The 25,332-nt window shown below is 34.8% G+C and overlaps 1 protein-coding gene across 5 annotated transcripts in view; it reads left to right on the forward strand.

Moving 5' to 3' along the window:
- Nucleotides 1-25,332, forward strand: part of LOC139977852 (uncharacterized) — a 63,872-nt gene that overhangs the window by 28,289 nt on the left and 10,251 nt on the right. Inside the window, exons 1-16 of one of the 5 annotated variants that reach the window (XM_071987540.1) lie at nt 10,348-10,658; nt 12,278-12,346; nt 12,764-13,072; nt 15,444-15,557; nt 16,634-16,652; nt 16,880-16,950; nt 17,411-17,429; nt 17,647-17,723; nt 18,046-18,219; nt 18,399-18,509; nt 18,859-19,028; nt 19,255-19,374; nt 19,942-20,056; nt 21,295-21,391; nt 21,961-22,042; nt 24,157-25,073. The exons of 2 other annotated variants lie outside the window; for them this stretch is intronic. In XM_071987540.1, the coding sequence (XP_071843641.1) occupies nt 10,592-10,658; nt 12,278-12,346; nt 12,764-13,072; nt 15,444-15,557; nt 16,634-16,652; nt 16,880-16,950; nt 17,411-17,429; nt 17,647-17,723; nt 18,046-18,219; nt 18,399-18,509; nt 18,859-19,028; nt 19,255-19,374; nt 19,942-20,056; nt 21,295-21,391; nt 21,961-22,042; nt 24,157-24,282 (1,740 nt within the window). In that variant the 5' untranslated portion in view covers nt 10,348-10,591 and the 3' untranslated portion in view covers nt 24,283-25,073. Of the gene's footprint in view, nt 1-120; nt 241-807; nt 923-2,097; nt 2,195-2,786; nt 2,869-3,777; nt 5,943-10,347; nt 10,659-12,277; nt 12,347-12,763; nt 13,073-15,443; nt 15,558-16,633; nt 16,653-16,879; nt 16,951-17,410; nt 17,430-17,646; nt 17,724-18,045; nt 18,220-18,398; nt 18,510-18,858; nt 19,029-19,254; nt 19,375-19,941; nt 20,057-21,294; nt 21,392-21,960; nt 22,043-24,156; nt 25,074-25,332 lie in introns of those variants that run through there. 2 more of the 5 variants (XM_071987538.1, XM_071987539.1) reach the window with 2 other exon arrangements.

Raw genomic sequence — 25,332 nt, forward strand, 5'->3', positions numbered from 1 at the left:
TGTTGTAAAGTTGCTATTTGTATCTAACTTATTTGTAAACAAAACAAGCTTTCATTAAAACTCGAGACCACTTTAACTATATAACAACTGCTAAACTTATTGATTTTCATATTCTGTCAGTTCCTTCACCCTGGCTTAACAACCAAAAAGGTTTTACTAACCAAGGAAGGGCAGGTCAAATTATTTGACTTCTGTCTGGCCGGTGATGCACCAAAAATAGCTGCTCTTAAGAAAGCACAGGTAAATAACTCAATCATTAATCGAGGTATGACCTTGTTCTTTGTGTCTAATAATGATATATATATTTACTTAGTTACTTGCACGGTCTTTATCATCAGAATAAGTAATTTTGTAATGGATAGCGGAGTCTTAGATGTACAACTTTCTTTAGATCAAGCTAAGAAAAACACAAAATACTTTAACTGAATTGCTCGTTTTCGTTAAGTTTTTGCATATTTGGTGGATTTCATTAGAGAAGTACATTGTTATTATTATTTGAATGGAAAGCTGAATATACTTAAATCTCATACATGGACTGCTATAAACTGTTTTCATAATATAGTTAAAAATACTCCATATCCAAATAACTGTTTAATCTTAATCAAAACCTCTCTATATTTAATGACATCCCATAGCCAAGTTGAATAATTTTCCTATGTAACTTACCATCAATTCGACTTAGAAAACAAAAATCAGCGGTGATTCTATTGACAAAAGTGTACAATTCTGGATTAGTATTACCTGAATGTAACACTAACATATTAATACAATAAACTTTCATTTGTTGTAAACTCTTTTTCTTTTCAGGTTCCTACGGTAACTTTGAACCAATTTCCACCTGAAATGTTACTGTTGAATCATTATACAGAAACCAGTGACGTGTGGTCTACAGCAGTAGTAATATGGGAGATAATGGCAGCTGGTAAAGAAATTTAATAATAACGAAATCTTTGTAGCAAATAATAAAGTGTTCAATAACAAAATACGTTGCTTATTATAACAGAAAACTACAGCAGTTATCAATAAAAAAGTTTCATGTTTCACATTTGATTAGTAAATTGAATTTTATTGAGTATATTTATCTCCAATAAAATAAGTACTTCACAAATAACTCAAGTTTTTGAGTTTCACTTAAGTGAGTCAAGTGGATTTGCTCAAATATTAACAGTAACTTGAATGCGGAAGAAACATGTAAATATTCTATAAAGAAAATTAACATATTATCTATAGAGACATCTAGATATATTGTACATGAAATACCGTCGAATGCAAGCCAGTACCAAATTATAATATTGCAAAATTTCCTTTTTTTTGGTGACGGAAATTTACATTACTGCTCTTATCGGTATGTAAGGTTAGTTTATTAGAAGCAGAGACATGGGCATCATTTGTTGTCTGAAATTAATTACAGTATTTATAACAATTGGTAGTATCATGTATAAGTAGAGTTAATGCAAGAGGGCAAGAAGTGAGTTTGATAATATTCATGACAGACACCCACCTGAACAAATGTCTGGAAGACATGATTATCTTGGCCACTGGCATTTTCCTAGTAATCCTCTGCACAGTACTCTTGGTGTGCTCAAAGTCAGCGATGTTCATATTTTCAAAATGTGTACTTTTGCTTACAAATACGTTAACAATGCACTGCCTCGTGTCTTTCGAAATATTGTAGACCGAAGATTTGGGTCAGATATCCCAAACGTCACAAAACAAATGTACTATTCTCTGTCACTAAACACCGCTCTAAACATGGAAAGTTTCTGCTAAACAATTACTGTTAGTAAATATGGAATAATCTAAGTATATTTTTTATCTAAATCATCTCAGTATAAATCTTACTTCCAAGTACCGTGATTGATATTATTGTCAATTTTGTTTGGTACATTTTGTTTTTCTTCTTACTTTGTTCTGTTTTTTCTTTCTTTTTCTTTAGGGTTAATTTTGCTTAACATTTTATGTTTTTTCTAGTATCCTGTATATACCATTACTGCACTGTTTTATATGTACTAACTGAACTGAGCTGGTGTTCCCTCCATACACAAGTTGGATGTACATATACTAGTTTCGATGTTTCTACACTCGCACATCTCTTAGGAAACCCACCATTTCCTGTCAACAAGGAAGTTACTAGTGTTAGCGGAGAAGCGACCACACCATCAGCACCATGGCCGGAGAAGTACTTGCAGATAAAGTAAGAGAGAAGCCGATCTTTAAAGTACCCTTTCATTCTATGTCAAAGTATCGAAGTGTCGAAGTAACCGCATTCCATACTAGTTGAAGTCGGTGTGTAATTAATTCTGTATTTCTCTATTTGACAGACAAATATTTAAAAGTTATTGTAGGCTGTACAACTATCACACAGTGTAGCCTATGCGTTTTTTGTAGTTGGATTAAAAAAAGTTAATACGATAGATTAATTGTGGAGTATTGATTTATACTTAAGACTACTTAGGTTGCCATAAATGAATTTAGCGTGTTATGGTGGGCTGACTTGTTTGTTTCAGGTACTTTCATCCAAGTGAGTGTTTCCATAGTCACTTTAATTAGAACTATGTAATACTCATTGATATGTAAATTGTTGAAAGAGTCCTTTATTTTAACCAAATAATAGCCTCACTATTTCTAGTGGGAAATCTTACGAGAAATTGATCATGAAAGTAAAACTTATTAAATGTGTTTATTAGTTTAACACTTCTTGTATTTCATATATACATTGAAACATATAAAATAGTACACTGCATCTGTTGATTCGCTATTTGATTTGATTTCTTAATCATGTGCAGAGATAAAATCTTGTTCGATTGCTGGAATCATAACTCTTTTCTTAGACCTTCCATTCATCATCTGAGGGGAACATTCGTAGCTGTAAGTAATATATTACTCATCTTAGAACAGATATCAGTCACCATTACGTTGCCGTAGGTGGTATCAGCATCGTTGTTATACATGCACAATGAATATACCTTTGTCCCAAATTGAAACTTAAGATTAAGAGTTTTACCAAGCTGTTGAATGAAGTTTAAGCAGTAGTTCATAAACTCTAACCTTATCGTGCTATATTCAGCATCCCTTAATATCTTCATGTTAGTCAACCCCACCGTCAAATTGGAATCCATGGGTAGGAAATGGAATCGTAAGGTCAATATTTAGTGAGGTTTAGTTTATTGGTATCGATAACCGAGTTAAATCATTCTGACAACTAACCCAATATTGGAACACGTAGTTAAATTCATAAAATGTTATGGTTTGCCAAAGAAAACTGCCACAGATATACCACATGAAGTAAAGCGGCGTTTTGTACACAGTAAAGGTCCTATGTCGATCATCACGATATGCTCTGTCACGTGCAAGGATAACAATGTAACTGAATATGAAGCTTCATCTTAGGCAGTGTATAATAGAAATCGATAATCGATAGTTGTAGTTATACAGAAAGTCTCATATAACCAGCTTATATGGCTTCATATAATTTCCTTTCACTGCATATTTATTTTAAATATATGTGGTATGTCAGACGATGTATAAATCCTCACTTCGGTGTAATAACGACATAATGTATTGTAAGATACATTGTTGACTACACTTGGTATGGGCTCTCTTTTTTACTGTTGTGTTGAGATTCACAGAAATGTTCATATCTAACTTATTTATGATTTCTCTTGATTTGATTGTACCTTTAATGTAAAGAAGGTCAGTCCAGGCAACGTTAAATATATATAGAGCATTTATTTGTTGATAGTGTCTTGCAAAAGTCCCCGCATTTTCCATTAACAGATATTTGAAAAATTAATCGAGGACAGTTCTTATGAGATACCGATACCTACGACGTATTTACCTATGAGAGCCCCTGAAACCTCTCAACCTACCTATGCAGAACAAATCTATCATGCTGGAATGTGAACTGAGTGTGCCTATATTATAATACTGGCGATTGGTAACCGCTACGAAAATTCAAGATTTCCATGAAGTCACTGGACCTACCTAAGCAGACCACATACGCCATGTTGTGTAGAGTATAACAGGGTGCCGCATATGTTCTGATCGGCAGTCATTATTGACTACAGCAGAGTTTACCTCCGCAATTATATAGTTATTATGCAGGATAGTAGATTCGGATTTTCTCATTGGTTTCAATTGCTCTGCTTTCTGTAAAAATTATTCTTATTTTTAATATTAGTATAATAATTAATATTATAACTGTTATTATTAATATTACAATTATTAGTTTTTTTTAATTATTATGATTATTATGATCATGATGATTATTATTTTTTATTATTACTATTATAATTATGATTATTATTATTATACTATATATGTTGAGCATAAAGTTTTAAAACTTTGTAACAACAAATTCAACTTTGATCTTCCATTGGTTATGTGAAAACTTTAGCTTTTTCAATAATCACAGCATCGAATGAAATATAATTGTACTTTACCAATGACCTTCCTTTTCTAGTTAACCGTTCTTCACCAAAGCAATTCTCGCACATTTGGACACTGTTTTGTTCCGTAAATAGGTTATCAAGGCGTTTGGATATTTCCCATTTAAGCAGCCAACTCTTGTTCTCTGTGGTTACAATAGGCATGAATGATGTCATCGCCATTTTTCTGTAATGATTTATTGGCGTCTTCACAAGGCTAGTAGACATAAACTTCAAATACCCTTTCTTCATTCTCTTGATATAAACAACCTCTAAAGTTTCTGATATATTCATATAACTATATATAACATTAACAGCGTCAGTCAGGTGAAAGTTAAAGAACGAAGCAACCCTACTATGCTTACCATATTACTAATTTCCTCAATATATGAGTTTCACATTTACTCCTAAGTTTCATATTTGATAAATTCTCTCTTCATATTTTCTTGTTACAGTTAGTGTAGTAAAATTATCCATTCGATGGATGCCAACAGTAATTATTATATTTAATAATTATTATAAACAGTTTACATACTAACTTGTCAATACGTCCTCTGCCGTGTACGTTGCATATCGTTTCGGTTTCGGTTTTCATTTATCAAGCTTAGATGACATTCAAGCTAAAGTAATATTAATGATGAATTAACGAATAAATTTCTGTGTGCGTCTTTTTTTCTACACAATTGTGCAATTTTGTTTAATGATGAATATATTTACAACAATGTCGTGTAATGCATATATTGACCTATTAGTTTAGTCAATTACGTATCACAGTGTAAGCCTCCATCAGTGAAATAATACAATTACCAGGCTAGGGTACAACGGGGAAATTGGATTCCTTTTTATCTTTTCTATTGTTGTTTTCTGTACACATATGATGTATTCTACAATGAAATAGTTCACCGTTGGGTTGACATAGCACACGTCGTTATTGAATGAATAGCAAGGTTAAAAGGAAAGTGAAAGATATAAACCATTTAACGATAATTATTAACAACCGAACAGTAATCACGTGATTCTATTATTCAACATTTGTTATTGGTTTTCTTTCTTTCTTTCAATTTCGGTCGTATTTGGAAACGAGTTTGTTTTCCTTCATAGCTGTTTTAACACACAATGAAGAATTCAACACATAAAAAAGATCCCTATGTCTCACTTTGCTCATATCATCGTCTCTCACAGCATCCACAAAATCAGTGAAATAATCCCCGTAAATACAAAATTGATATTTCCTTGTTTCACTTTGGCAAGTTTGGCGTTTCGGTTAAGGCTTTGTGGATTACATATTGCGATTGAAAAAAGTGGTTACAATTTGACAAACACAGTTACTACAGTGCCTATCAGTGCAACTTCACATGTGTGAGACAGTGAAAGTCTTGACCATTAGGTGATGAGCGCCCCCTGTTCACAGTGTTGATCAAAATGGATGATGCTCGTTAAAGAGGTTATGAAATGGAAAGAAAAAATCTTTCTCATCGTATTCTGTATACTCGTAGCTTTCCAATGATACCCAATTTGTGTCAACCGAAGCTTGCATCCTCGAGAAATAAACGATCAAAAATTCGAGGGTAATAAAAACTTTCGAAAAAATTGTTGTATATACGGTAATGCGGCGTGACGTCAGTCGAGGAACTCAGCTCACTTCCGAGACGCTATGTTTACATTCTTAAACGTCTGAGAACACACAACATTACACTGTTGCAGCGCTCCGTAGTAACTGAGATTTGGCGTTTGGAGTTTTGTTTTTACGTAAATTTATCTCGTTACTGTTAAATATGCCCAGCCGATATGTGGTATCAGGTTGCTACACCACAAATAAAGACGGATTTCTACTGCAAGCTTTTCCAAAAGATGACAGAAATCGGAGAATTTGAACACGACTCCCTCAAAACACTACACATACACAACGTTATGAGTGCCTGTAGGCCTATACTGTTGCCAAATTACTTGTTATGACCATAGCCTAGGCCTCCTTGATACAGCAAATGTCGATTTTTTGTTGATTATCTAATATTTTGCACAAAACTTAAAGCCAGTTGGTTTTAGAACAATCCATTCTAGATCTGCAAGTTTTCTTTTGTGGTAAAACTGGCGTTGTGTTGTGATTTTACGTAACAGTTGGATGATACAATTACACGGGCTAGCCTGTTATACAACGTCTATTAGTTAGGTCTAGGGCCATGTTACCAGTACTACTATAGGGTTGCACTGTAACAGAACGTCACATTTTCCTTGCACTATAAGACACAAAATTATAGAAGCTTCGCTACGAAGTTAAGTAGCAGGATCATCGACATTCGAGATAATTTAAATCATATGAAGGTCTTAATAACGGTGGTTTTGTTTATGCTCAACCGACCAGTTTTGGTTCAGGGTCGTCCAACCGTTCTGCTTGGGGACTTCGCACGGCAGCGACGCGTCTCGGCCATCGGGATCGTTTTACAATTCTTCTGCAAGGGGCTCAATTGATAGGGAAAAACACCGATATTATCTTCATCACCCTCAAAACTATTTCCTCCTCTTCTTCCTCAAGAAAATAATTTTAGTCAAAGCTTACGAATGTCCTGAGAGGTGAAGTCCTATTTCCTCGGAATCGGAAGATTCGGGAGAAGACAATTGATGAGAAGAGTGTTGTGGTCACTTTTTGTAAACTGTATAACGCCGTATCGGTAAACAGCGGGGAGTCGGCTTTGGCTGAAATGGTTCCTTTGATGACGTCAGATGAACTGCGGTGGGCAGCTTTGCTTTTTTTTTACGAGTGGCAGCTTGAGGGAATACTTTGACAGCGAATTTCTGGCGTTTGAAGCCGTATTTACGGAAAGTTGTGCATGGGTGGTGTTGTAGTAATGTAGATAAACCATTCCAAGACATGAAAATTTTTCATTTCATAACCTCTTTAACGGCGATGACAACGTGTACACTAAGCAACAATTTCTTATCAAACTATAACATTTTCAACACAGACTTATGTCTAGGTTTCAACCATCACATTTAGCATTATGAAGAAGTTTGAGAAATGATTGAAAATTGTACTAGGCAGGCAGTTCTACAACTGACATAACTGTCTTGAATCACTATTGAAGCTAAAAGTAGAAAACAGGGGCGTATCCAGGATTTTCCAATAGAGGGGGCGCTAGGCATGAATGATCGCCGTCCTGGGGGATGGGTCTAAGGGGAGGGGTGTACAATTTTTGCTTTCGAAGAAGGGCTGAAATGCAAAATGGTGTCATATGCATGGGCGGCGATCCGTACTTCCGAGTGGGGGGATATGACCTTGTTGACTATCTAAGCGTAGCGCCACCATGAGTTGGCGCGAAGCGTACAAGAAAATTTGGGGATTAACAAACCCTCTAGATGGCCGGAAACGGCACTTCCCGAGGTTTCCAAGCGGCATATACCCAACTTTAAAATAGGGATGTCATGTCCGAAATATCTCATAATCAGGATCCAAAATACTTTTTTTTTTAATTTCGGGTGTTATTTTGGGAAAATTGCCCCTGTCAATCTTGTTTCAGGCGCAACGTTATAATGTTCGAGAGCTCTTTTATATTATTCGATGACGAAAATGGCCTCATGCAGGCTATGATAGGCCTATACACATGCAATACACAATTACACATAGTTACATTCCTAGGTACCGATTGCTAGGGCATCCAGGTGAAACGTGTATTAAGCATTACCCTGGTTACATGAGATTTTCAGCTGTTCGAGGGAACATGTACGTGTGTAGGCCTACTATAGGGCCTATATGAATACTATGAGGGTGCATATATGTACTATATCAATACCGTGGGCGCAATAATACATTTTGTTGTTATAGGGCCAATGAAGCCTACAGTCAACTATTTTTGCTTTATAAAGACGCTTTATTTGAAAAGATCGCACTGCGTTTATAGTAGGCGAAAAATGAAGCTAAAAAAGAGCCGTACATTAACGAAGATGCATAAATGTAGGCATGAAAATATTCTTATCCCTGGCATTTGGTGGGGGGGGGGATATGGTGCATTACATCCCCTCCACCCATTTTCATGGGGGGATATATCCCCCATCCACCCAGGATCGCCGCCCATGGCCATATGTGATCCATTTTTCGACCTTAATAATAAGCAACATTTCCAGTAAATATGGACACAAAATGCACAATTTAGTATGGCTGGCATGTCACTTAGTGTTTATAGTGATAATACAAACACAATTACCATCTATGTTTCTAAAACTATTATGCCGCCGAACTTCGCCAGAACCTTTTTTGGCAAACAGAAAATAAAGCATACGGGAGGGGGGGGGGGGGGTTGAGCGATCACCGACATCTCACATAAAGGTCGTCATCAATTTTTTTTTTTTTTTTGCTAAACTTTTTTTTTTTTGGTGACGGCCAATAGGGGGGGGCGCGCCTGTTGCGCCCCCCCCTGGATACGCCCCTGGAAAAGTTGTATTATTTCACTTACCGCGGTCAGGTTTGCGACCCATTGTATGAGTTCGTCGCCTGTTTAATAGCTTACACATAAGTCATCAGAGTTTTCGCTACAAACATAAAACAACATGAATACCATTCCCAACAGGAAATTTCCCTTTCCCTTCGTTGTTGCAGGAGAAGGATCAATTATGAACGAATCGAATGGAGCAAGTGCCACTTCCAGCTTTAAATATCTGAAAAGTGACGTTCGTAAAGAATAAGATGTGATCCGTTTTGGAGGAAATGTACCCTTCGGCTTTTTAAATTTAGAAAAGCTTTTATTTATATTTAAAATGTGCATTTTTTCATTACAAAAGCTTGCTCTTTTTGAAAATAAAATAAATCAAACTGTTATTAAAAACTGCCTTGTTGTGGAAAACGTTAAGAAATACATTTTTATGGAAGGTGCCCTTTTGTTCAAATACTGGAAGTGTCGGTAGAGTAAATCCATTTCGACACAAAGTTTGAAGGCTACTTCAGACCCCCCTCTCATCCCACCTCCTCTCATCTCATCTGTCTTCTTCTTGCCTAGAGGCAAATAAGGCCTCCACAGAGCGTCTCCATTCATCTCGGTCGGCAGCTACGTTGCTGGCATCATTCCAGGATCGCCAACCAGCCCTCTCTCTCTTTGTCCACTGTCCTGCGCCATGTTGTTTTTGGATGCCCTCTCTTTCTCCTGCCCTCTGGTGCCCAAGTCATGCTGATGTTGCTGTCGTTGTTTGGGTCTTGGTGCAATATATGCCCAATGAATTGCCATCTTCTTTTCTGAATTTCGATGCTTAGTGGTCCCATTTTTGCTCTCTTTAGCAGTTCCTTTGTGCTGACCAACCTCCGCCCGCAATGAAAGTAGAATGTGACACACCACTCAACGCCTGCGCCAACCACTCCCATTTCCAGTTTCAACTCTCTTACCTCTTTCAATGCATCATAACACATCGATTATTGGCCACTATTGATAAATAATAAACACAACTGCGCAACACACAGTGCCATTTATATCATGGTCATGCTACAAAGGTTTTACTTTTATACGATAGAATAACATGAACTTTCACAAGTTTTAATTGTTCAGTCTGGAGTATAAATACCCAAAATACAAATGATTGAAAGGGACTGATTAATCCACTACGAGAAAATTAACAGATTTAGATCTGTCATGCAGCGACGTGGTATCTAATAAGTGTGTAGCTAGGCTATACACATTGTGCTTTTCCCTTTCCTTCTTTCTTTTTTATTATAATGTCAAGGAAGTCCTTCGCTTACCTTATATGTTTATAAACTTTCGTATAACTCAAAGCATCCTTGAAGGACCTGGTATTATAGTGTATATGTCCATTACGTAGTGTATATGAACAAAACTTAGTGCGTGTTGCGTTGCTAAACGGAAAGTAATGCTACATTTTATATTAGCTTTTATGGATATGAAATTCTAAATAATTTTACTTTCGATGTTGTGATGCTACGTTTGGAACAATTATCGAGTATATTTCTAGCCATGTCAGCCAATATTTACAACAGTTTAAGGTTATTACAATGGCATTGCAGTTAGGCTTCAAAAATTGTGGCTTCAAAAGTGCAGACAGATATTCGCAGTATAGTATGAACTAAGAAACACAATTCGCAGGGCTTGCAAATTAAGAGAGCAATAGCAATAAACACAGAGCGTTTATGACAAACGAAACACAAGTAAGCTAACATCTCTCATAGGATGGATATATTATCGCTGATTTGTGGATACTGCTCAATTCTGTTCTGTTTATTTTTCAGCTTTGCTGGTAAGTATATTTGCTACCTTCGCCTCTTTCAAGTCATTTACTACTCTATAGTATAGTTATTAACTACTCTATTAGTCCTTTACTGCTATATAAGTCCTGTACTGTTCTTTAGTCCTTTATTGCTATATTAGTCCTTTACTACTATATTAGTCCTTTGCTGCTACACTAATCCTTTACTGTTCTATTAGTCCTTTATTGCTATATTAATCTTTTACTCTATTAGTCTTTATCTGCTACATAAGTCCTGTACTGCTCTATTGGTACTTTACTGCTATGTTAGTCCTTTAATGCTCTATTAGTCCTTTATTGCTATATTGGTCTTTAACTATTCTATTAGTTCCTTTCAGCTATATTAGTCCTCTGATTGCTATGTTAGTCCTTTAACCTCTATATTAGTCCATCACTATTCTTTGAGTCATTTACTGCTCTGTTGGTCTTCGACTATTCTATTAGTCCTTAACTATTATATTAGTAATTTACTGCTTTATTAGTCCTTTAATGCTTTATAAGTCCAAAACTATTCTTTGCTTCATTTACTGCTGTAATATTCTTTAACTGCTATATTCGTCCTTTAAATGCTTTATTAGTCCTTTAACTATTCTATTAGTCTTTTACTATTCCCTTAGACTATAAGTGCTTTATAAGTCAGTAACTACTCTATTGGTCCTTCACTGCTCTATTATTCCTTTAACTGCTATATTAGTCCTAAACTATTATTATTGTCCTTTACTGTTCTGTTAGTCTCTAACTGCTATATTATACCTTTACTGCTCAAATAGTTATTTACTGCTATATTAGTCTTTAACTGCTATATTGGTCATTTGCCGTTGTATTAGTTTTGTACTGCTCTATTAGTCCTTTAATCGCTCTATTAGTTATTAAACTGCTATATTATTCATTTAACTGTGATATTAATCCTTTATCTATTCTAATAAAAATTAAACTGTTAGCATACTGCTTATCCACTAAAGAGCCTGTGTCAGACCCTCTTACTCTTACACTTTATCTATTGCATTGGTCATTTAATGTTCTATAAGTCTTTAACTGCTATATTAGTCCTTTACTGATCTATGATTAATTTAACTGGTAAATTAGTCCTTTAACTATTCTGTTAGTCCTTAACTATTCTGTTAGTCCTTTACTGCTATATAAGTCCTTAACTGCTATATTAATCCTTAACTGCTCTATAAGTCCAATGTGCTTTAGACATAAGCCAACTTAGAAGTTATGCGTGAAAGCAACTGAACCTGTTCTTATCATTACAAATGTGATTTACAATATGATACAAAAAAGTCACTTGATTTTTTTGCTCAAATTATGACGACACATTCAAGATAATATGAAACATCTGTTATCTATCTCGATTATTTTCGCAGATTTTGTGGACGCAGTCGTTTCAAAAAACGAAACTGTTGCATTGGGAAATTCAGTGTCCCTTGCATGTGCTGTTAGTATAATAGATCAGACCGTATGGGCAGTAAAGAGAAACGATGTTCCACCCAAAATAATATCCTTGAGTCACTTGATCTTTGATAATAAGACTATGTAACTGAACATTGCTTCCATCTCTGATTCTGGTTCATTTTCTTACAATCTCATCATCCTGAACGCAACTCTAGATATGGAAGGAGACTACGACTGCGTGGAAGGAGGGGTGACAAAATCGACGGTCTTACTTAGTGTGGAAGGTATAGTGACATATTGATAAAAATATATTCAGTTCTAAATGCGAACATATTTAATAGTTTATAAGATTGTGAAGGAACTTGTTGTTATTTTGCTCATAAATACCTGTGACCAGTCAGTTTTGTGGCAAATTAAAGAACGTTCGAGGTAGAAACATACGTTTGAAAAGAATTGATTTTATTTTACCTTGTTTGTGACTAGTGTGTACTACTACAATAACTTTGATGTGGTAATATACCATGGCATCTAGCTTAAGTCAAAGTCATTCAATGGACGGAAACCTAATTTCTCGATAACCTATCCCATAAATTGCCCGATATTTCTACCCTTTATGTTATGATGGCGTCATACAGAGAGCGTTCCAAACCACTTTCAGTCTTTCACATGTTGTTTTCTGTTGTTCTTCTTTTTAATTGCAGTTCCTCCAATTGTGACTTTAAAAATTGATAACGGAAGTCACGTTATCAATAATGGTAGCATAAATGTTAGATTGAACCAAGAAATTGCCATCCAATGTGTAGCAGAGGGAGGAAGGCCTCTTGTTTCTCTTGGGTTGGAGATAAATGGCAATCCGGAGGTTCACGGCATCGCAGTAAACGAAACACTTAATGCGGTCATAAGTACACTCCACTATAAACCGAAAATGGGTGATACAGTGATATCATGCACAACAAGTGGACAAAAAGCAATACCAGGCATCAGGCGTCAAACTAGTTTAAACATTGTGTGTAAGTAGTACTATTGACCTGTTTATTCTGTATTTGATGATATCACCAAGTATTTGATTATATCTGCAATTTAGTTTCTCTGTGCCTAGTTGAAGCCACGACTAATCTGACCGTACCGGTACGCGTATAGAGTTCGTTCAGTGTATGTACATTGCTTTGGAAAATGACTGAAGGTGCGAACATTCATGCTGTACTCACTCGCATTTCTCGAGTTTTACGTTGTACTACTACAACTACATTGATCAAAACAACTTAGGATATGTACTGTACATACAATGTAGGCTTATGTACGTATGTACGCATTATGCATACAGACTAGGCCAGTTTTAAAGTTTCCCTTTTGCCGCCAACAAAACTAAAGTGGGGCGCTAATCCTAAAAGCAAGGTTTTCACCTTTGAATTACTGATATCAGCAATTGAATATGTGATATCTGCAAACGAATTGCTGATATCATCAAATAAGATATATCTCTACATCAATTGGTGATATCATCAAATCATTTGTTGATATCATCAAAGCATTTGTTGATATCATCGAATCATTTGCTGATATCACCAAATCAATCGCTGATATCATCAATTAATTAAAGATATGTAAAATTGCTGATATCTTCAATTCATTTGATGATATCATCAAATAATTGGTGATATCAGCAATTGAATTGGTGATATCAGCAATTGAATTGCTGATATCATCAAATAAGTAGTGCTATCATCAATTCTTTTTTGATATCACCAATTTTTGCTGGGATCATCAAATTATTGGTTGATATCATCAAATACAGAACTAAAACTAAAACGGCTTGCCATACGGTCGTCATAAATACACTATGACGGCGTGTCATAATTAAATTATGACTTGGGTAGGATTAATTTGATAACATGAGGTAAATACTTACTACGTATCTATGCATATATACATATATATATATATATAAATATATATATATATATATATAATACTTCCTACAATACATCCTAAAACGTTTCCAAATTTACGTCCTAAAATGCTTCCTAAATAACCACCTCGGGGTGGAGGAACCCCTTCACCCCTTCACTACTCATGTATCATTTACTGCGGTGTCGAAGTTTAATAATTTTACCTTCAGGTGAATTATGCATTAGATATACAGTTTCTTGAAATGATATATTTCACTGAAAAAAAATACAAATTATTACTCCAATTCACTAACTAGACAACCTTTAATCCTAATACTGCCATATTTGCTTGTTTATAAGAGCCACGCAGATTGTTAACCCTTTTTTTCTTTCTTTTTCACTGGACGAAAACTTACAATGCCCTAATTCACAAATTAAAAAACCAAGGTCTTACTGTTTTGTTAGCTTTTGTCTATTTAATTATTTATTAATTTTGACAAACCACGCTGTGTTAGCCAGTTCATTAACGACCTCTTCATATGTCACTGTACATCGAATCCAGCAGCTAATGTCACCATTCTAACTAATGGCTCACATAACGTGTATAGTCAAACAGCAACACTAAATTTACATTATCCTGTAAATTGATCCTGTTTAGCGGTCAATAGTAAATTTATCCTGTTTGGCGGTAAAACGACAACAACGGCTGAAAAATTTCCTCCAAATGTTAACCATAGCCTACATGGTAAGTAACCTGGAATCTGCCAAACATTGTGATGTAAATATTGTTATAATTAATACATCTTATAGGTCTATACCTACCGACTTCAGTTTTGTGATACGACACATATCAGTCACCGTTCATTTTAATAAACGATAATTAACTTTGCATTTTTTTTTATATTTTTAACATTACATGATTAATATTGATTAAAAATAGCAGGGAGATTTGACAATTTAACACCAGCGTGAATTAGGGGTCCAACTGGGGATGATCCAGCTATATACACCTTGGAGAGTACTCCTAGTTAGAAGAATATTCCACCCCCTCTACTTTTGAAAGCGAGTGGACACCCACCACCACTCTCGTCTCACCCCATGTTCTCTGATTAGATGTCAGATTATATAATAATAAAGCTCGTCAAGTAATCATTTTGCAATAAAATTACTTATTACTCTCGAATCAGAAAGTAATCATTTCAATTGCAGCAAAACTTCAGAGAGAGAACTTAAACTTTTGATGGTTTGGTTTTTCAACATACCATGATTCAAACATGATGCTATGTTTGGCTTCTACATCACGTGACGGGAGAGCTCAAGGGTATCTTACATGATGTTGTATCTTACATGATGTTGTATCTTACATGATGTTGTATCTGTTCTGTTGCACGTGTTGCATGTTTGCTCAAGTTAATTCACGAAAGAACTTGTGTACATCCACCTCGTGAACATATTCACTAATTAACAATTAAGCGTTTTTATTTTCCCACAGATGTGTATGACGCAACCACCGTCTTACCAAAGCAACTATCCAGCATAGCCAGTTCCGTGTATGTTCTGTTAGCATGTTTACTTGTTTTAACTTGTATATTTTTATGGAGGAAAGGTAAGGACTATTCATGCGGCTATACGGCTATATAGGTAGCTCGTTTTCTCCTTCTCCTTCTGCTTCTCCTTCTCCTTCTGGTGTGTAAATGCGTATATACGGGCTTTATATAACTTGAATAAAGGCACCAGGGGTGTACTCTGTACAATCATAACACCTGTGTAATACACCCTCATTGACAGTTGGGTAATTGTGGCTGGTGCCGTTTGGTGATTGCCAATTGCCTGTTAGTTTGTGCTTGTTTCACAGTCAGGAAATTTAGATGTAGGTATAAGAATTGTACACGCGTTTGAACTTAATATTAATGAAACTATAAAAACAGATAAAACTATATAGGTGTTTTGTTTTACGAAAATCCTCAGGTTCTATCTTTTTAAGAAAGTAAAGATAATTGAATAACATTAGGAAACATTATCAAGAGGTAGACATAGAAAGAGAGTTTGGATAACATTGTTACATTTTGTTTTCATTTGGTTAGGTATTTTGCATAAAACACACAGTACAGTAGTATAATAATATGAAAGTTCATGCAATGACATTATACAGAACGAAAGTGTTACCATTCATATGATGATAACGATCATACAGTATCTTCAATGACCGCGACACTTTACGATTGTTACAATGAAGCATTGGTAACAATATATAAGCTTGACATCTGAGTTACTGAATTATTAAGTCTGATCATGTGATGAGAAATACAGGCTTACGAATAATAATGCATACTAACCTTTTAACATGTTTGATCATATATTAAATGTTATATATGAGACTGAGAGGGTAAAGGAGGAAAGGGGAAGAGGTTGGGGTAGAGTGTGAGAGGTGCTTTTAATCATTATATATATTTACGCTCGGAGGTATTTGCTTCAATGAGAAATATTAAGGTATAGTATCAGCCAAGAAAACATCGTTTTAGACCAGATTGGTTTTCTACTTTGTTCACGAAACATTTTTGAGGGAAATGATCATTTGAGTTTTAGACATTGTGTTGTTTTCTTATTGAGCTTCTCCATAATCGATGGCCACTTTAAAAAGATTTAAACACCAAAATGTATACTTTCTTTATTTGCTTACAGTGTCAAGAAACCAACGAAGGTGAGTCTTGAGAATAGGATATTCTACTGATTGCTATATGTGACCAGCTCCATTCACACCCCCACCTCCCCATCCCCCGTCTTTCCTGACCCCGGTCCCTGCATTCGTGACTACAATTATGGTTATTTAATATCTTTACTGTATATAAGACAGTCAATAGAGTTGTTAACATTGATTATACAAACGATGAATGATTTTTTTCCTTCAATTTTTTTCCATTGGGTTAGAAACCAGAGTGTCATCTCAAGTCATCCAATGAAAGTACTTGATAAAGGACCCTTAGATATAAATCAACCAAGTAAGGGGTATTTTGATATCAAGTCATACTTTAAATAAGAGTTATCACATTATTTCTTGTATAGGTTCCATATTGGATAACATGTTACTAACTGGTATATTACTGTCATGCCAAAACCATTTCAATATATGAAACATTTATAAGAGACATTAATAAATTTAGCCTTACAGTAATGTTGTTAGTACTACAATCAATGTTGAATATAACAACATAAAATGTTCTGTATTTCATTGGTATTATTTCATGTTGCTGTAATGACATTCAAATGCATAACTTAATACTCACTATATTCAAACATTAAAATAAAAATATGTTTACTAACTATTGTATTTTTACGAAGTTATATATCTTTAGCTTCAAAATATTATATATTAAAGTATTTATAACCTTGCAATACTTGAATGCAAACGAAAACAATTATAGAAAATGAATTTAAGAAATAAATTAACTTCATTTACAGTCAATCGAAAAGGAGGAAGGTAAGCTTTAGTTATCAATTTAGTCTAGCAAAACCTTGACGCTTTGAAATTGAGAGTATCTTTGAATGCTTAAGGTATTTTTTATTTCGAAATTGACAGATAACTTGCATTGAAATATTTTATTTTTAAGTAGCACCAAGGTGTATAATGTTGCTAATATCCCTTGGTATGAATTATCATGGACGGTCAGGGCTCTTTTCGTCGTTTATTTCTGTAGAAGGAAAGAATTACCAGAGATACCTGTTGACGAGGACAACTCGCAGAACTCGCACCATTCTGAAGGAAATGAACCTAGTAAGTTTACTCAAAATAAACCTAATTTTAAAGGTATGAATCAATGAAGGCATTTACGGAACTACAACATTAATTACACACAGTAAGTAGAGTCCAGAGTACGTATAACAGGGTACGTATAGAGAGCCGGTAAAATAATGATATCATTATTATTTACTGAAATAGTACGTATTAGTGTTTAATATGTTGTATGTAAATGTCCTTCCACAGAAAAGCATTACGTGTAATCATATTAGACGGCGACTTTTGTTAAATTTATAATGGTAACGGTATGTATACGTGATGAATATTTCCTTTACGATTTTTTTATCATATTTGGCAGATTACTATTCAGATGCAGCAGATGCGATTGCAGAAAACCATGCCCAGATGTTGAGTGAGAAAGATATTTCCATCACTATGAATATTAAAATGGGAAAAATTTACCAAAGATGGATGGGATCTGTTAACCTTTCTGAGGAGACCAATAAGTATGTTGTAATAACAACACTGACAGGTTAGTGATAACATTCAATATATATAATCCAAGGGTGATGTCAACGTCGGAGTCAGAAATTGATAAAGGCAATCATATTTATACCGTTTAAATATTAAGTGACCTTGTGCAACATTATGATATATATATACGTTAACACGCTTTAATTTATTGCTGGCCTTTTTCTGTCATATTTTCAGAAAAGCTTATTAGAAAGAAAGAAATTCATTGGGAGGCGTTCATCAGAAAATGTCTCAAATTGCCAACATCAAACCATCTAGCGAAGATTGAAGCAATGTCTGTCCAAAGCAGTGAGTTTACATGCTTTGAAAACGTACTAATAAAAAGATAGAAAGTGAATCTAATCAATTTCATTAAATTCTCGGGTTATGATTTAGCCCCACTCAGCCCTCATCGGGCCTGATGAGTGACAGTTTAGGAAGATAAGGATTTCATGGACTGTCTGGAGTCGACATGATCTTCTCATCAAGTCAAGAGTAATTATATATTGTCCGAATAAGACTGAATCATCCTCGGAGGGATTTATTAATATAGATTCTAATTCTTATTGATAAGTAAGATAGCCATATCCAATAAAATGTCAATATTTATGGAGATTTCTTTGTTGAACCCCATCTTTGATTTCTTCTATTGCTTTAGGTAAACTGTTCCTTATTAGTGAGCATCTCAATTGTGAAAATCTGCAAAGCGTCTTGTCACGTGATAAAGATAAAGGGGACTACGATTGCTGTAGTTCTTTTTCAGTTTCTGACGTCATCAAACACGTAGCGGGGATTTTGGAAGGAATGGACGTCCTTAACACATTCGGGGTAAGCAATGTAAAACTTGCCTGAGTTATCAGCTAAATATTGTTGCTTATTTAGTAAGACACTGATTTTTAATCAACCTCTTCTCCTTGTTGTAAAGTTGCTATTCGTATCTAACCTTTCTTTAAACAAAACAAACTTTCAGTCAAACACGAAGGCATAATTGAGACCGCTTTGTCTCTTAATTATATCATAACTGCTTTACGTATTGGTTTCCATATTCTGTCAGTTCCTTCACCCTGGCTTAACAACCAAGAAGGTTTTACTAACCAAGGAAGGGCAGGTAAAATTATTTGACTTCTGTCTGGCCGGCGATGCACCAAAAATAGCTGCTCTTAAGAAAGCACAGGTAAATTACTTATTTATTAATGGAGGTATGACCCTGTTCTTTGTCTGTCTAATAACTATATTTTTATATTTTTATCTATTAACTTAACTACTTATATGGTCTTTATGATCAGAATAAGTGTTGTTTGTAAAGGATAGCGGAGTCTAAGATGAACAAGTTTATTTAGATCATGCTTAATAAAACACAATAATCTAGCGGAATTGCTTGTTCTCGTTGGAGGTTTGGCATATTTTGTGGACTTCATTACAGAAGTAGATTATTATGATTATTTTAATGGAAATCTCAATAAATTTCAATATCATACATGGACTGTTCTAAACTGTTTTTCACTAATGCAATTAAAAATTCTCCATATCCAAATCACTGTTTAATGTTGATCGAAATCTATGCACAATTGAATTATTTTCCAATTTAACTTATCATCATTTCGACATAAGAAAGCAAAAATTAGTTGTGAGTCTATTGACACAAGTGTAAAATTCTGGATAAGTATAACCTAAATAAAACATTAATATATTAATTACTTTCAATTACTTTCATTCGTTATAAATTCCTTTTTATTTTCAGGTTCCTACGGTAACTTTGAACCAATTTCCACCTGAAATGTTACTGTTGAATCAGTATACAGAATCAAGTGACGTGTGGTCTACAGCAGTAGTAATATGGGAGATTATGGCAGCTGGTAAAGAAATTTAATTATAACAAAATCCTTGTAGCAAATAATAAAGTGTTCAATAACAAAATACGTTGCTTATTATAACAGAATACTACAGCAGTTATCATAAAAAAGTTTCATGTTTCACATATGATTAGTAAATTGAATTTTATCGAATATATTTATCTCCAATAAAATAAGTACATCACAGATAACTCAAGTTTTTGAGTTTCACTTAATTCTGAGTCAAGTGGATTTGCTCAAATATTTACAGTAATTTGAATGCAGAAGAAACATGTAAATATTCTATAAAGAAAATCAACTTATTATAATTATCTATAGAGACACCTAGATATATTGTACATGAAATACCGTCAAATGCAATCCAGTACCAAATTATAATATTGCACATTTTCCTTTTTTGGTGACGAAAGTTACATTACTGCTCTTATCGGTATTTAAGGTTAGTTTATTAGAAGCAGAGACATGGGCATAATTTGTTGTCTGAAATTAATTACAGCATGTACAGCAATTGGTAGTATGATGTATAAGTAGAGTGAATGCAAGAGGGCAAGAAGTGAGTCTGATAATATTCATGACAGACACCCAGCTGAACAAATGTCTGGAAGACATGATTACCTTGGCCACTGGCATTTTCCTAGTAATCCTCTGCACAGTACTCTTGGTGTGCTCAAAAAGTCAACGATGTTCACATTTTCAAAATGTGTACTGTTGCTTACAAATACTTTAACAATGCACTGCCTCCTGTCTTTCGAAATATTGTAGACCGAAGATTTGGGTCAGATATCACAAACGTCACGAGAACAAATGTACTATTCTCTGTCACTAGACACCGCTCTTAACATGGAAAGTTTCTGCTAAACAATTACTGTTATTAAATATGGAATAATCTCCCAACTGGTATAAGATATTCGAAATCATTTGCTTCATCTAAGTATAAACTAAAGAGTTATCTTTCTTCCAAGTACCGTGATTGATATTATTGTCAATTTTGTTTTGTACATTTTTGTTTTTCTTTCTTACTTTGTTCTGTTTTTTTTTTTTTTTTTTTTTTTTTTTAGGGTTACTGGCTTTGATAAACATTTTATGTTTTTTCTAGTATCCTGTATATACCATTACTGCACTGTTTTGTATGTCTACGTATATGCGAAATATATTAACTGAACTGAACTGGTGTTCCCTCCATACACAAGTTGAATATATATATACTAGTTTCGATGTTTCTACACCCGTACATCTCTTAGGAAACCCACCATTTCCTGTCAACAAGGAAGTTACTAGTGTTGACGGAGAAGCGACCACACCATCAGCACCCTGGCCAGAGAAGTTCTTGCAGATAAAGTAAGAGAGAAGTCAATCTTTAATGTACCCTTTCATTCTATAAGTGTCGAGGTAACCGCATTCCATACTAGTTGAAGTCGGTGTGTAATTAATTCTGTATTTTTCTATTTGACAGACAAATATTTTAAAAATTATTGTAGGTTGTACAACTATCACACAGTGTATGCGAATTTTGTAGTTGGATTAAAAAGTTAATATGATAGAGTAATTGTGGAGTATTTATTTATACTTAAGTCTACTTAGGTTACCATAAATGAATTTAGCGTGTTATGGTGGGCTGACTTGTTTCAGGTACTCTCATCCAAGTGAGTGTTTCCATAGTCACTTTAATTAGAGCTATGTAATACTCATTGATATGTAAATCGTTGAAAGAGTTCTTTATTTTAACCAAATAATAGCCTCACTATTTCTAGTGGGAAATCTTACAAGAAATTGATCATGAAAGTGAAATTTATTAAATGTGTTTATTAGTATAACACTTCTTGTATTTCATATTTACATTGAACATATAAAATAGTACACTGCATCTGCTGATTCACTATTTGATTTGATTTCTTAATCATCTGCAGAGATAAAATCTTGTTCGATTGCTGGAATCATAACTCATCTCTTCGACCTTCCATTCATCATCTGAGGGGAACATTCGTAGCTGTAAGTAATATATTACTCATCTTTAGAACAGATGTCAGTCACCATTACGTTGCGTAGGTGGTATCAACATCAGTTACACATGCACAATGAATAAAATTCCATCCCCGATTTTATTTGAATCTTAGGATAAGAAGTTTTACCAAGCTGTTAAAGGTAGTTTAGGCAGTAGTTCATAAACTCTATCCTAATCCGCCTATATTCAACATTCCTTAATTTCATCATGTTAGTCATCCCAATTGTCAAATTGGAATCCATGGGTAGGAAATGGAATCGAAAAGACAATATATAGTGAGGTTTAGTTAATTGGTATCGATTTTATTGGTATCGATAACGCTTGCGAGTCACTTCGCCCAACAACCATTTCGCCCAACTGCCATTTCGCCCAACCAGCATGGTCAGTTCGCCCAACCGTGTTGGTCATTTCGCCCAACCGTGTTGGTCATTTCGCCCAACCGTGTTGGTCATTTCGCCCAACCTTATTTTTACTAATATTCAGTCAGAATAATATTACTTTTTCTATTCCACCAGTTCAATTTGATTTATTTTGGGTAAGGTTACTTCGTAATAGGTAAATAAAGTGAGGTCCGCTCGATATCGATCGGAGTCTGAGCAGTTATTTCGGGTATAATGGGAGGATTACACTACTATTACTACACCTATTGTTCTGCTTGATGACTTCGGTCAAGGTTTATCAAGTCCGCCAGGCATTAATCAAGGGTATTGTTCACAGCAGTTATGTGTTTATCTAGTTCTACATAGTGTTAATCTTATGTTATACAAACACAGGGGAATCGGTCTTCATAAAAACCTATCAAACCTAACCCCTAAAATACTGGTCCATCCTACTGACTAACAATTCCGGAACGTTAAGTGAAAAACAATATATATATATAAAACCCGTCCGTAATATTTATCAATGTAACCACATATGTAATCACATATGTAGGCCTAATCAATTTAACCACGACTTCAAGTTTCCTTAATACTCGGTTAATAACGTTAACAATTCCCGACCGTTTACTATCAAACCTATCAAACCTAACCCCTAAAACACTGATCCATCCTCAAGATTCCTTAATATTCGGTTCGTATTCTGTAACGTTTCCTTACTAAAGTTATACAAAGAAAAGGACTTCAAGTTTCCTTAATATTCCTTAATATTCGAACGTTTACTATCAAACCTAACCCCCAACACACTGATCGGTCCTCAAGTTTCCTTAATATTCGGTTCGTATCCTGTAACTTTAACAATTCCCGAACGTTTACTTTTCAAGTATCATATTTAATCAAGGTTGGGCGAAATGACCAGGCTGGTTGGGCGAAATGACCAGGCTGGTTGGGCGAAATGACCAGGCTGGTTGGGCGAAATGACCAGGCTGGTTGGGCGAAATGACCAGGCTGGTTGGGCTTATTGACCAGGCTGGTTGGGCGAAATGACCAGGCTGGTTGGGCGAAATGGTAAGGTTGGGCGAAATGGCAGTTGGGCGAAATGGTTGTTGGGCGAAGTGTCCTGCTTCCCCACGATAACAACCGAGTTAAAGCATTCGGACAACTAACCCAATATAGAAACGCGTAATAGAATTCATAAAATGTTATGGTTTGACAAAGAAAACTGCCACAGATATACCACATGAAGTAAAGCGGCATTTTATTCACAATAAAGGTCCTATGTCGACCATCACGATGTGCTAAGTCACGTGCAAGGATAACAATGTAACTGAATATGTAGCTTTACCTTAGGCAGTGTACGATAATCGATAGTTGTAGTTATACAGATGTCTTATATTACCAGCTAATGTGGCTTCATATGATTTCATTTTACTTGATATTTATTTTAAATATATGTGGTATGTCAGACGGTGTATAAATCCTAACTTCGGTGTAACAACGACATAATGTATTCTAAAATACACTGTTGAATACGCTTGGTATGGGCTCTCTTTCCTGTTGTGTTGAGATTCCCATAAATATTCATATCTAACTTATTTATGATTTCTATTGATTTGATTGTACCTTTAATGTAAAGAAGTTCAGTTCAGGCAACGTTAAATATATATTAAGCATTTTTGTTGTTGATAGTTTCTTGCAAAAGTCCCCTCATTATCCCTTAACAGATATTTGAAAAGTTAATCACGGACAGTTCTTATGAGATACCGATACCTACGACGTATTTACCTATGAGAGCCCCTGATACCGCTCAACCTTCCTATGCAGAACACATCTACCATGCTGGAATGTGAACTGAGTGTGCCTAGATTCTAATACTGGCGATTGGTAACTGCTACGAAACTTCAAGATTTCCCTGAAGTCACGAGACCTATACCTAAGCAGACCACATATGCCATGCTGTAGAGTATAACAGGGTGTGGCATATGTTTTGATCGGCAGTCATTATTGACCACCACCTGTAGAACTGGGTGTCAGCTATGTTCTGATCGGCAGTCATTATTGACTACAGCAGGGTTTACCTCCGCAATTATATAGTTATCATGCAGGATAGTAGACCCGGATTTTCTCATTGGTATCAATTGGTGTTTTTTCTGTAATATATGATTATTAGTATACTTTATATGTTGAGGGTAAAGTTGAAAGACTGTATAACAACATACATGCAACTTTGATCTTTCATTGGTTATATGAAAAATACCCTTTCTTCTTCTCTTGATATAAACAACCTCAAGAGTTTCTGATATATTCATATAATAGATAACATTAACAGAGTCAGTCAATTGAAAGTTATGGAACGAAACAACCCTACTGTGCTACCTTAATAGTAGTTTCCTCCATATATAAGTTACACATTAACTCATAGGTTTCTAATTCGATAAATTTTTACTTCATAATTTCTTGTTACAGCTAGTGTTGTAAATTTATCCATTCCATGGATGCCAAAAAGTCAGTTAAACTCAGTCTGTAATTATAATAAACAGTAAGATACTTTTTATTATACTTTTCTATACGTTCTCGGCCGTGTACATTGCATATCGTTTCAGTGGCTACCGTAATTTTACCCTCATTTTCTGGTAACAAAGAGCACAATTTCTCTTCCTTTTATCAAGCTTAAATGACATTCAAAGCTAAAGTAATATTAATGATGAACTAACGAATAATTTTCTGTGTGCGTCTTTCTTGTACATCATTGTGCAACTTTGTTTAAAGATGAATATATTTACAATACTATCGTGAAATGCAAATATTGACCTAGTAATTAAGTCAATAACGTATCACAGTGCAAGCGTCCATATATAATTAGCAGGCCATGGTACAATAACGTCATTGGCTTCCTTTTC

The sequence above is a fragment of the Apostichopus japonicus genome, chromosome 12 (genome assembly GCF_037975245.1).
Source record: "Apostichopus japonicus isolate 1M-3 chromosome 12, ASM3797524v1, whole genome shotgun sequence".
NCBI classification, from domain to species: Eukaryota; Metazoa; Echinodermata; class Holothuroidea; order Aspidochirotida; family Stichopodidae; genus Apostichopus; species Apostichopus japonicus.